The sequence below is a fragment of the Oncorhynchus kisutch genome, linkage group LG25 (genome assembly GCF_002021735.2).
Source record: "Oncorhynchus kisutch isolate 150728-3 linkage group LG25, Okis_V2, whole genome shotgun sequence".
Taxonomy (NCBI): Eukaryota; Metazoa; Chordata; class Actinopteri; order Salmoniformes; family Salmonidae; genus Oncorhynchus; species Oncorhynchus kisutch.
Genome location: NC_034198.2, coordinates 7,510,846 through 7,523,006, shown reverse-complemented (window position 1 = coordinate 7,523,006; position 12,161 = coordinate 7,510,846). Strand labels below are relative to the sequence as shown.

The 12,161-nt window shown below is 44.1% G+C and overlaps 2 protein-coding genes across 2 annotated transcripts in view; both read right to left on the bottom strand.

Moving 5' to 3' along the window:
- Positions 1-12,161, bottom strand: part of LOC109869939 (TANK-binding kinase 1-binding protein 1) — a 121,971-nt gene that overhangs the window by 97,256 nt on the left and 12,554 nt on the right. The gene's annotated exons all lie outside the window — the stretch shown is intronic.
- Positions 2,589-4,623, bottom strand: LOC109869953 (transmembrane 9 superfamily member 2). The gene is made up of 3 exons (XM_031805063.1): positions 4,488-4,623; positions 4,088-4,302; positions 2,589-3,758 (listed from the first exon to the last, which is right to left on the bottom strand). Exons 1-3 carry the CDS (start codon positions 4,518-4,520, stop codon positions 3,536-3,538), a joined length of 471 nt encoding a protein of 156 aa, XP_031660923.1. The 5' UTR covers positions 4,521-4,623; the 3' UTR covers positions 2,589-3,535.

Below are 12,161 nucleotides of genomic sequence, written 5' to 3'. Positions count from 1 at the left end.
ATTGAATCAAAAGGGGAAGCAACTCCATATTAATGCCCATGATTTTGGAATGAGACTTTGGACGAGTAGGTGTCCACATAGGTTTGGTGTCGTGACGTGACTAAACATTATTCTGATGACTATTATGAATCAACTAACTAGGTTTAATTGTTACCCGATTAAATTAATCATGTAACAATTAACTCATTAGGATTTGGGGCACCATGGAAGAAGTTGTTTAACGATTTACCATCTCCCAAATGAAACTCTCGGTAACAGTAATTTATTAATCATTACCTCATATCAGTGTAATAATTCTGAACGTCGCATAGTTTACAATTGGCTCATTCATCCCCCTCCTCTCCCCTGTAACTATTCCCCAGGTCGTTGCTGCAAATGAGAACGTGTTCTCAGTCAACTTACCTGGTAAAATAACGGATAAATAAATAAATAAAAAACTCCTTGCATCTGCACAAACCCCAGCTTTACTTATCAATCCGTACCACACAAATTGATTTAATTATTTATTTACCAACTAACTTAATGAGGACACAGGATACACACGGTATAGGTTATTGATTAGAAACTTAATAGGTTGGAAACAGGTCCTTAACAGACTAGCTACTCAGCCATAACATCGATTGTTAGAGAGGCTACTTTGTCGTCTTCACCTCGTGTTGATTTTCAGGGTTGTAACCAATGTAGGCCTAAGCTGCCCCTTGAGTCCTTCTGGTCTGATATGTTAATTTTCAACTCATCCTTGATACACTCTGGTAAAAAAGGGGGAGTTTCCATCATGCTGACATGCTCTCTGAGCTCCCTTGCGCGTGGTTACTTACTGGGGCAAAGTATCATCAAAAGTATCATCATAGAAACTAAAATCACATTCATATCTTAACAAAAACTATCATCATTGATATTTCCTCACAACGTAAAGGATGAAAACCTGACATACAGTATGAATACTGTTCAAGTTACAATATTTTCGTTATAACATTAAATACCATTTTTAATGACATCAGAAAATAGACATTTGTTTTTTATAGACCATCTCTCATCATTCCCCACATTCGGATGTAAGGAATATTGTTCCATTTTTCACTTTTGGACGTTCGAGTTTTTGGGTGGCAAAAAGTCTCTGTAACAAAGAGAATTCCAATCACCAACACTAAATGGTAAAGTCCTATGCTACATACAATTTACGACTGGGCGTGAGGTGTCACAAAACCCCCTCATCAATCCCTTCTCCCATCTGCGTGTGAGATGGGTCTGGTAGAAATTGATCCATTGTAAACCTGATCTTTATATACTCACAGGAGAGTCATGAAGTTGGTTGGCTTTGCTAGTTAGCAAGCTGAGAGCTCTGCTCAAGTTGGCTAATGTTAGCTAGCTTGTTAATAATATTTTGAGGAAAACAGGCTAGCTCCCTCTAGAATCAAGACAAAAGGGATGAGGAAGAAGATTAGATGCAGTTGCTTCATCTGGCTGCTGCAGTGCCCAGGCGAGATGAGCTAGCTAGATGCCAATGTCAAACCAATGCAATTATATACATTTTATTGGCTTGCTTTAGGATCTGATTTTCCTGAAAATGTCTCTCTCATATAGCTGGCTAGTTGTTGTTGTTGTTGTTGTTGTTGTTCTAGTGTCCGTTAAATGTAACCGCCACAACATCATGATCATGTAGCCTGCTTTGGCTGAGCTAGCTAGAACAACATCAACTAGCTAGCTACAATATCAGATTAACATGTTCAGGAAAAGAGCTTGCTATCTGTAGTAATTGTACTATTTGAAACCACCACATACACATCATATGTATTTGTGTTTCATTCCGTATTATGTTTTTATGTATTTGTACTCTATTGCCACTTGTCTCAAGTTGTACAAATCATCTACATGAAGAATACTGAATTCTGTTTGAATAATAATCAAGTGGACTGAATTCTCATTCAAATAATGTTGTGGCTCTCTTTTAGATCTGCTAAGCACAACTCTGCCTCTGCCAGCCACACAACCGCTGTCTCAGAGTCTTTGGGTAACCTTCTTCCTAGCTTGCCCTGTCCCGATGTGACATTGGACAGGGCCACAGTGTCTCCCAACCCCCCGTCTCAGTCCGCAGTAATTATTTTGCAATAGCTTTATGTGCTGAGGGTTAGGGGCAACTTGTCTTATCTGGACCCATATTCACCCACCAGTCAATATAAGCGTCTTAGGGTAGGAGTGCAGATCTACATTTTTACTTTTAGATCATGGATTAATCTAATTATATTGCCTAATGGGACCTGACACGTGATTAATATTCCCTTTTGTCAGTAACATCTTCTACACATCATGGCAACACGCTTGACTGAAAAAATCTTTAAACATGGGGTGATGCTGTCGCCCATCAGATTTCACATTATACCAATCTGTCAAAGTTGCTTTTCAAAAGTTGCAAAGTGCTTTTCAGAATGACATGTTCATGACTGTTGATGTTCACAGGACTCTCCTAATGCTATGTTGAACGAGCACCACGGATGAAGGGGGGGGGGGGGCATCTTCTTCACCAGCCCTTCACCAAGTCATCCAATATTTGCTTCATGAACAGTTGTTGAGTCTTGTAAAACATTTTTTTTCTTCGTTCTTTTATTGTAATTTAGCAGGTCTATAGTATAAAGTATTGTTTGTAAATGTTTCTTAAATATATATTCAGTCACGAGACACTTTGTATTATTTTATGTTGCCAATTTCAATGTTTGCTAATGTATTGTATGTATGTATTGCTACTTTGTACATGCTGAAACAGTCTCATTAGTTTTGGGCTAGACACTGATCTGTAAATGTCTCCTCTTTTTTAAAAGTTGAGTGAAATTAGCACTCAATCACGGATTTGTATTACGTATGGATGTAAAGTGGACTTACCAAAACGTATAAAACTTAATTGACCAGGAGAGATAGCTGACAAATATAACTGGATGGCAAGAATCATCACAGACATCATAAAGTGTGGTGTCATATGTTTCTTGTTGAATATGTAATAAAGTGAAACAAGTATACTTCAAACTACAGAGGTAAGGGTATTGAAGTGGTAAACATAATGTCATAAAAGATGAGAAAATACATGTGCAATGGTTCTCTGTGTTAGTTTTAGCCACATCAGCCCATTAAAACATCATGGTAGAGCAGAGAGGACTTAGAGAGCATGTGGCTTTGCAACACACATGTGTTTCATCTCAACACTGGGATAATGTTAACAATGAGATGCCACACAGGCCTCATGCTGCTCAGGTAGGAGGGTAGCAGAAATAAATGAATAAAAACACAAAACGAATGAAAAAGAACACAGGGCCAAGGTACTTCAGGAGCACACAGACATAAAAAATATCCCTGGCATCAATATTTTCAACTGGCTCGGCTTGCTATCACAGCACCACCAATTTCCATTTATTAAAGGCGGATAGAATTCCTATTGCGAAAGGTGGCGGGAAACAGCCGATTCATCGGCCAAATCCTGTCAGAAGCTCCAGCACTGTGTTTGTTAAAGTGAAAATCAGGAGATGCCCCATTTGTTTGAGCTCCTCTACAAAAACCTTTTTACAGAGTCTAGCCTTCCATAGTGTGGCTCTGTCGTCGACTCCCTTGTGAAGAGGAATAATTTGAGCACCATGATCATGGTGAAGTAGAGGATGGTAATGGCCACAATAATGATCTGCAGCTTGGTGAAGAAGTAGTGCACGCCGTAGACAAACAGGTAGACTGCCATGAAGAGACTGGTCAGGAAAGAATGCAACCACCAGGGAGTTCTATACAAAACACAACACACTCTTTAGGTTAGGCTCAATACTCATTTTTGACACTAGTGAGGTCTAAGTGCGTGGATCGATGAGCAGAGATAAATTGAGTGATATGAGAAAGAAACATTTGCACGATAAAGAATGTTTTCTAAACTGAAATAGATTTACTGTTGACACGAAGACTTCACACTTGGTATCTTAACATAACGGCACACGTAATCTGGTCAACTGGAAATGTTGGAAATTCATTTTTACAAATATACACAATGCATTTACATGCAAAGAGAGAGAGCACAATATGCCATTATTGTGATAACCAGATCCATGGCTCCACCCACCTCTTCACACAAGTGGAAGTAGCAGGATGGTGGCCCTGGACCAGGTGATGAGGAAAATGATGAACACCAGGAACAGGAACCCAGAAGAGCTGGAAGAAGATGCAGCCGGAGGGGTGGATGCCCCCCATGATGATTCCAGGCATGGGCTTGGTGAAGAAGGAATGTTCATGGATCTGTTGAGTGATCTTCTTAGTTCGCACTGGCTGCTCAATCACCTGGAGCATAGAGAGTAGCATAGAAACTCGTCAAGGCATTGTTAGACCCTTGTTAGCGTGCCATGTTTTCTTTGATTGTTATGTCAGTGTGAAAGAGGTTGCAAACACGGGGGAAAATGCACAGGATGTAAGATGACCTGAACGAGTTATTCATACAGACAGTATGATTGATATGTGAAACTCACAGGCTTCTTGAAGCTGAAGTAGGCAAATGGCATGGAGGTAAGGGGCACGGAGATGCCATACTACCAATCCAAGATGGCCACCAGCATGCCGAAGGGGATGGCTGCCAAGAAGCCCTCCACCCACAGGATCAGGTTAACCAGGAAGAGGTCTGCAAACAAGATCCTGATAAGGAGGGAGAGAAAAGGGGTCGGGGAGGGTGGGACAGTGAATATCTCAAAGGAAAAATTTGCAACCACGGCACCCTCAAAGTCTAGACATGTTTAAAGATTTTGCTGATCTAGGGTCAGGTCCCACCAGTCAATATAATTTCATTTATTATGATCTAAAAGGCTAAACTGATCCTAAATCTTAAAATCGGGTCCAGATCCTAGCGGGGGGCTGATCCTAGCCCCCCGACACATAATTCACTGCAGAATAATTCCTGGGGACTGAGACCGGAGGGTTGCGAGACACTGTGGCCCCGTTCAATGACAGGGACATCTCGGAAAGAGCTTACCCAACTACTCTGAGGCAGTGGTTGTGTGGCTAGCAGAGGCAGAGGCAGAGTTGTGCTTGGCAGATCTAAAAGAGAGTCACAACATTTATTTGAATGAGAATTCAGTCCACTTGACAATTCAACAGAATTCAGTATTCTTCATGCCGATGATTTGTACAACTAGAGACAGATAGCAATACATTAAAACAATATGGAATGTAACGCAGATACAGATGTGTATGTAGTGGTTTCAATTTGTTTTACTACAGATAGCTAGCTCTGTCCATGTTTTTCCTAGAAAATGTCTATCTGATATTATAGCTAGCTAGTTGATGTTGTTCTAGCTAGCTCACCCAAAGCAGGCTTTTCTCCTCCTTGCTGGTCTGCAGATGCATGACTACATGATCATGATGTCGTGGCTTAAACATTTAATGGACATTGCACTAGAACAACAACTAGCTAGCTATATCAGATGGACATTGTCAGGAAAAGCAGCTCAGACCAAGCCATTAAATGTCTATCATTGCATTGGTTTGACATTGACATCTAACTATCTATTTAAGAGAGAATCTGAGCGATCTCACCTTTTTATCACTGTAGCAGTTTGATGTCATCTCTTCTGGGTACTGCAACACCCTGATTGAAGCAACTGCACATCTAATTTTCTCCCCCATCCCCTCTTGATTGCACAGGGACCTAGCCCGTTTCCCTCAAAACATTGCTTGCAAGCAAGCCAACCAGCACACCAAACAACACACACAAATACACAGAGATGCTGATCATTGCTAGTCGGATCCTGTTCAAAATGTTGGGGTTAGGCCAGGATGGAGTTTGGGAAAACCCTGGTCTAGCTGGCCAAGCTGGTCTGAACAGCATATTCTTGCTGCTAGTAAACCAGCATTTGTTGTGTTTTCGCTGGTGATTGGCTTTCGCTGTGATTTCACTGGTGACCAGCCTTTGTTGTTTTTTTTCGCTGGTGACCAGGTTTCATTGTGTTTTTTTGTTGGTGACCAGCCTTCCTTTTGTTTTAGACACTGGTGACCAGAATAAACTAAAGCAAAACTAGCATCAATTCACATTATGCTAGCATGCTGTGATGTTTAATTCCTATTGGAATCCAGCCAGAGTGGTTTCCCATAATCTGCTTTCAGAATGACTGTCAGGGTTAGAATTATGAATAAATGAGAGTACCTAATCAATGTAAATGGGAATAACCATTTCAGTAATGGGTGCATTTAGAAACATTTATGTTATTTATCTTTGTGAAGCATGAGAAAAATAATGTATTAATCAATCAATCAATCAATCAATGGAATTGCAAAATACAGACATTGAATAATTTTAAAAAAAATTAACTGCAATGGAGCATGCTGGAGTCAACCTCATGTGGGATTTGTACACACAACTTCTTGGTTGCCAGCAACCTGAATTTCCCACTACACCCCTTGATTTGTGGGTGTGATAAAGATTGTTAAAAGATTAGAACCAATAGACATTTGCTCATTTGTCCCTATGGAGGAACCCTTTTAGGTGCCACATAGAACCCTTTTATTTGTCCCTGTAGGTAGGGGAACCCTTTTGATCTCAATTTAGAGCCTTCTTATGAAGAACCCTCTGGTTCCAGGTCGAACAAATGACAGGTTCTACAGTTATACTTATAGGATAATTCAGATGTGCTTATGGAACACACAATTATTTGACAGTAAATTACTGGTTACTGTTGCAGTAAAAATTGTTTTTTTTTTACAATTGAATTGTTATTGTTGTAAAATGACTTGTTGTTTACCTTACTTTCGCTACACTTTGAAATGTAGATGGGGGCAATGTGCTGGCAGGGGCTCATTAGCATATTTGGGGGCATGGACAACAATATGTTGCATTTGTGCCAACCGTTAGTGGAAGTGTTGTACCAGTTTAAGTGGTTTTATCCTTATCTTGATGAAGGTTAAACACCTCATTTGTCCAATGCCAGTTTTACAATCTTTGTAAGAGCTTGGAATGACCAAGTGCTGCACTGTTAAGAGGTTACTGTGCATTATCCAGTAACGTAATAGCAGTTAGTAAATGGGAGTAACACTAGTGAGGTCCAGAAAATGACTTATTGACAGCTGGTTGACAAGTAACACAAAATTCACAGCAACTTCCAGGCAACTAACTTCCATAAAGTTACTGTGAAATGCACAGTAACTTCTTAACAGTGCAGTTCTTTCATGTCACAGTGTTAAAACACTTCCACTGATGGTTGGCACAAATAAACATACACTACAATAGGGCATCATTGATTTTGGCCCAATAGGCCTGGCATATTCCCATGTTCAAGGAGCTTTCCATTTAGATTGAGTTATTTTGCCTATAAACATTTAGATCTTTTTTTACAAACAACTCTGCATCTCTGCCCAGCCTGGCAAGAGTGACCAAAGGGGTCTTTAGCGTCCTTAGTGGCTCTGAAAGTGTGTAGAGAATATTCTCAGCTGCTGGCCTGCTCTCCAGGCACCATCGCATGAGCCTGAAACCACAAACTGGCCAAACGCATGTTTCTAAAAATGTATTTAAAAAATATATTCAAAGGCACTAAGTAATTTTTTGTTTAATTAATATTTAATTCTAAGTAAGTCAAAGCCGATATATTAAACCATTATAGTCTAGAATTTGCATATAATAAAGTGTTGTTTAAATGTTGAGCGCTTTATGTCCCTACCTGCCTAATTGTGTCGCACTCGCAAATGCTTCACAATGTATTTCTTTGTAGGCTATTTCCATGTAGCCTATTTGAAATTATGTGTGCTTCTTACATTCATCTCATATTTACTCAAATGTTTTACATTCAAATCCAAATGGTTTGGTTTCAATGATTCAAAACCAAACGGTAGGTCCAGGTCATCACAAAAATAGATGGGTGTTGGTTGTGATTTTAATGAATGGAGCGAACTTGGAGCGGCAGTTTTTTTTCCTGTGAGCGTGGAGATGATTTTAGCAGAGTGGCTGGAATGGACATGGAGCGCTGGAGCGGTGTGGGATAGGCCCCTTAGTTCCAGTGAAGGGAAATCTTAACGCTATAGCATACAATTATATTCTAGACGATTCTGTGCTGCCAACTTTGTGGAAACAGTCTGGGGGCCCTTTCCTGTCTCAGCATGACAGTTCCCCTGTTCACAAGGCAAAGTTCATACAGAAATGGTTTTTCGAGATCGGTGTGGAAGAACTTGACTGGCCTGCACAGAGCCCTGACCTCAACCCCATCAAACACCTTTGGGATGAATTAGAACGCCAACAACAAATACAAATCTGAAAAGTTAAAGAATGGAATTAAAAATAAAGAAGTATTAGGACGAACAATGTTGGAGTTCATAGTATAAATACACTACCAGTCAAAAGTACTATTTTCTACATTGTAGAATAATATGGAAGACATCAAAACTATTAAATAACACACATGGAATCATGTAGTAACCAAAAAAAGTGTTAAACAAATTCTTCAAATAGCCACCCTTTGCCTTGATGACAGCTTTGCACACTCTTTGCCTTCTATCAACCAGCTTCATGAGGTAGTTACCTGGAATGCATTTCATTAACAGGTGTGCCTTCTTAAAAGTGAATTTGTGTAATATCTTTCCTTCTTAATGCATTTGAGCCAATCAGTTGTGTTGTGACAAGGTAGGGGGGTATACAGAAGAAATTTGGTCCATATTGTCACGCCCTGGTCTTAGTATTTTGTGTTTATATATTTATTTGGTCAGGCCAGGGTGTGACATGGGTTTATTTTGTGTTGTGTTTTTGTATTGGGGTTTTAGTAGGTATTGGGATTGTGGCTGAGTAGGGGTGTCTAGCATAGTCTATGGCTGCCTGAGGTTCTCAATCAGAGTCAGGTGATTCTCGTTGTCTCTGATTGGGAACCATATTTAGGTAGCCTGGGTTTCACTGTGTGTTTGTGGGGTGATTGTTCCTGTCTCAGTGTGTTTGTATTCACCAGACAGGCTGTATAGGTTTTCACATTTCCGTTTGTTGTTTTTGTATTTGTTCGTATTTTCATTCATTAAACATGTATCGAACTAACCACGCTGCATTTTGGTCCGACTCTCCTTCGACGGAAGAAAGCCGTAACAGAATCACCCACCACACACGGACCAAGCAGCGTGGTGACAGGCAGCGACAGCAACAGCAGCGTAAAGAGGAATGGACATGGGAGGACGTTATGGACAGCAAGAGTATAGAGTATACGACTTGGGAGGAAATAGACAGGTGGGCGGTCGACCCAGAGAGAGTGCCGGAGCCCGCCTGGGATTCGCTGGAGCAGTGCGAAGAGGGCTATAGGAGAATGGAGTTGAAGAGAAAAGCACGGCGGTGCAGAAGGAAGCCTGAGAGTCAGCCCCAGAAATGTATTGGGGGGGGGGGGGGGGGGCTCAGGGAGAGTGCGGCAGAGTCAGGGTTCAAACCTGAGCCAACTCCTCCTGTTCAAACCTGAGCCAACTCCTCCTGTTTATCGTGAGGAGCAGCGATCACAGGACTTCTGGACGTGGGAGGAGATACTGGACAGAAAAGGACCCTGGACACAGCCTGGAGAATATCGCCGCCCCAAAGAAGAACTGGAGGCGGCGAAAGCGGGAAGCCGCTGGTATGAAGAGGCAGCACGGCGACGCGGATGGAAGTCCGAGAGTCCGCCCCAAAAATGTATTGGGGGGGGGGGGGCTCAGGGAGAGTGTGGCAGAGTCAGGGTTCAGACCTGAGCCAACTCCCCCTGTTTATCGTGTGGAGCCAAGGAGGAGACCAGAACCAGAGCCGGTGTTGGAGGTGAGTGAAGCAGAGACTGTGAAGGAGTTAATGGGGAAAGTGGAGGAGAGAGTTATGAGGGAGTTGCTAGTTTGGTGCTTTAGGTATGATATTCGTCCGACGGAGCGTGTCGGGGATTTGATGGCACCTGGGTCAGCGCTCCATACTCGTCCTGAGGTGCGTGTTAGTCAGCTGGTGAAGAGTGTGCCAGCCTCATGCACTAGGCCTCCTGTGTACCTACCTAGCCTTGCACGTCCTGTGCCAGTCCTGCTCTCAGGCTCTCCAGTACACCTTCACGGTCCGGTCCATCCTGTGCCACCTTCACACACCAGTTCTCCGGTGGCAGCTCCCCGCACCAGGCTTCCTGTGCGTGTCCTCGGTTCAGTACCACCAGTGCCAGCACCACGCACCAGGCCTTCAGTGCGCCTCGCCTGTTCAGCGCTGTCAGAGCCTTTCTCCTCTCCAGCGCTGTCGGAGTCTCCCGCCTGTTCAGCGCAGCTAGAGCCTTCCTCCTCTCCAGCGCTGCCGGAGTCTCCCGCCTGTTCAGCGCAGCCAGAGCCTTCCTCCTCTCCAGCGCTGCCGGAGTCTTCCGCCTGTTCAGAGCAGCCAGAGGCTTCCTCCTCTACAGCGCTGCCGGAGTCTCCTGCCTGTTCAGCGCTGCCGGAGTCTCCTGCCTGTTCAGCGCAGCCGGAGTCTCCTGCCTGTTCAGCGCAGCCAGAGTCTCCTGCCTGTTCAGCGCAGCCAGAGCCGCCAGTCTGCATGGAGCAGCCAGAGCCGCCAGTCTGCATGGAGCAGCCAGAGCCGCCAGTCTGCATGGAGCAGCCAGAGCCGCCAGTCTGCATGGAGCAGCCAGAGCCGCCAGTCTGCATGGAGCAGCCAGAGCCGCCAGTCTGCATGGAGCAGCCAGAGCCGCCAGTCTGCATGGAGCAGCCAGAGCCGCCAGTCTGCATGGAGCAGCCAGAGCCGCCAGTCTGCATGGAGCAGCCAGATCCGCCAGTCTGCATGGAGCAGCCAGATCCGCCAGTCAGCCAGGATCCACCAGCCAGCAAGGATCTTCCAGATCCGCCAGTCAGCCAGGATCTGCCAGAACCACCAGCTAGCCAGGATCTACCAGAGTTTACTACCTGCCTGAGTTTCCTCTCAGTACTGGGCTTCCTCTCGGTACTAGGCATCCCCTCAGTGCCGAGCTACCCCTCAGTGCCGAGCTACCCCTCAGTACCGAGCTTCCCCTCAGTCCCGAGCTTCCCCTCAGTCCCGAGCTTCTACCTCAGTCCCGAGCTTCTACCTCAGTCCCGAGCTTCTACCTCAGTCCAGTGGGGTCCTTGGTGAGGGTTATTAGGCCTAGGTCGGCGGCGAGGGTCGCCAATCAAAGGACGCGTTACAGGGGGACTAAGACTTGGTTGGAGTGGGGTCCACGTCCCGAGCCGGAGCCGCCACCGTGGACAGATGCCCACCCGGACCCTCCCCTATGGGTTTTAGTGTGCGGCCGGGAGTCCGCACCTTGGGGGGGGGGGGGGTTCTGTCACGCCCTGGTCTTATATATTATGGCAAGAACAGCTTAAAGAAGCGAAGAGAAACAACAGTTCATCTTTACTTTTAGACAAGAAGGTCAGTGAATACAGAACATTTCAAGAACTTTGTAAGTTTATTCAATAGCAGTCGCAAAAACCATCAAGCGCTATGATGAAACTGGCTCTCGTGAGGACCGCCACAGGAATGGAAGACCCAGAGTTACCTCTGCTGCAGAGGATACGTTCATTAGAGTTACCAGCCTCAGAAATTGCAGCCCAAATAAATGCTTCACAGAGTTTACGTAACAGACACATCTCAACATCAACTGTTCAGAGGAGACTGTGTGAATCAGACCTTCATGGTCGAATTGCTGCAAGAAACCACTACTAAAGGACACCAATAATAAGAAGAGACTTGCTTGGGCCAAGAAACATGAGCAATGGACATTAGACCGGTGGAAATTTGTCATTTGGTCTGGAGTGCAAATCTGAGATTTTTGGTTTCAACCGCCACGTCTTTGTGAGATGTGGTGTGGATGAACGGATGATCTCCGCATGTGTGGTTTCCCACCGTAAAGCATGAAGGAGGTGTGATGGTGTGGGGGTGCTTTGCTGGTGACACTGTCTGTGACTTATTTAGAATTCATGGCACACTTAAACAGCATGGCTACCACAACATTCTGCAGCGATTCACCATCCCATCTGGCTTGGACTTAGTGGGACATTTGTTTTTCAACAGAACAATGACACAATACACCTCCAGGTTGTGTAAGGGCTATTTTACCATGAAGGAGAGTAATGAAGTGCTGCATCAGATGACCTGACCTCCACAATCCCCCGACCTCAACCCAATTGAGATGGCTTGAGATGAGTCGGACTGCAGAGTGAAGGAAAAGCAGCCAACAAGTGCTCAGCATATG

Coding starts and splice junctions, on each gene's coding strand:
- LOC109869953 (XM_031805063.1), bottom strand. CDS start 4,520: ATGCCATTTGCCTACTTCAGCTTCAAGAAGCCT. Junction 4,303..4,487: donor ACTTCAGCTTCAAGAAGCCT/GTGAGTTTCACA, acceptor TCTATGCTCCAG/GTGATTGAGCAGCCAGTGCG. Junction 3,759..4,087: donor ACTTCCACTTGTGTGAAGAG/GTGGGTGGAGCC, acceptor TGTTTTGTATAG/AACTCCCTGGTGGTTGCATT.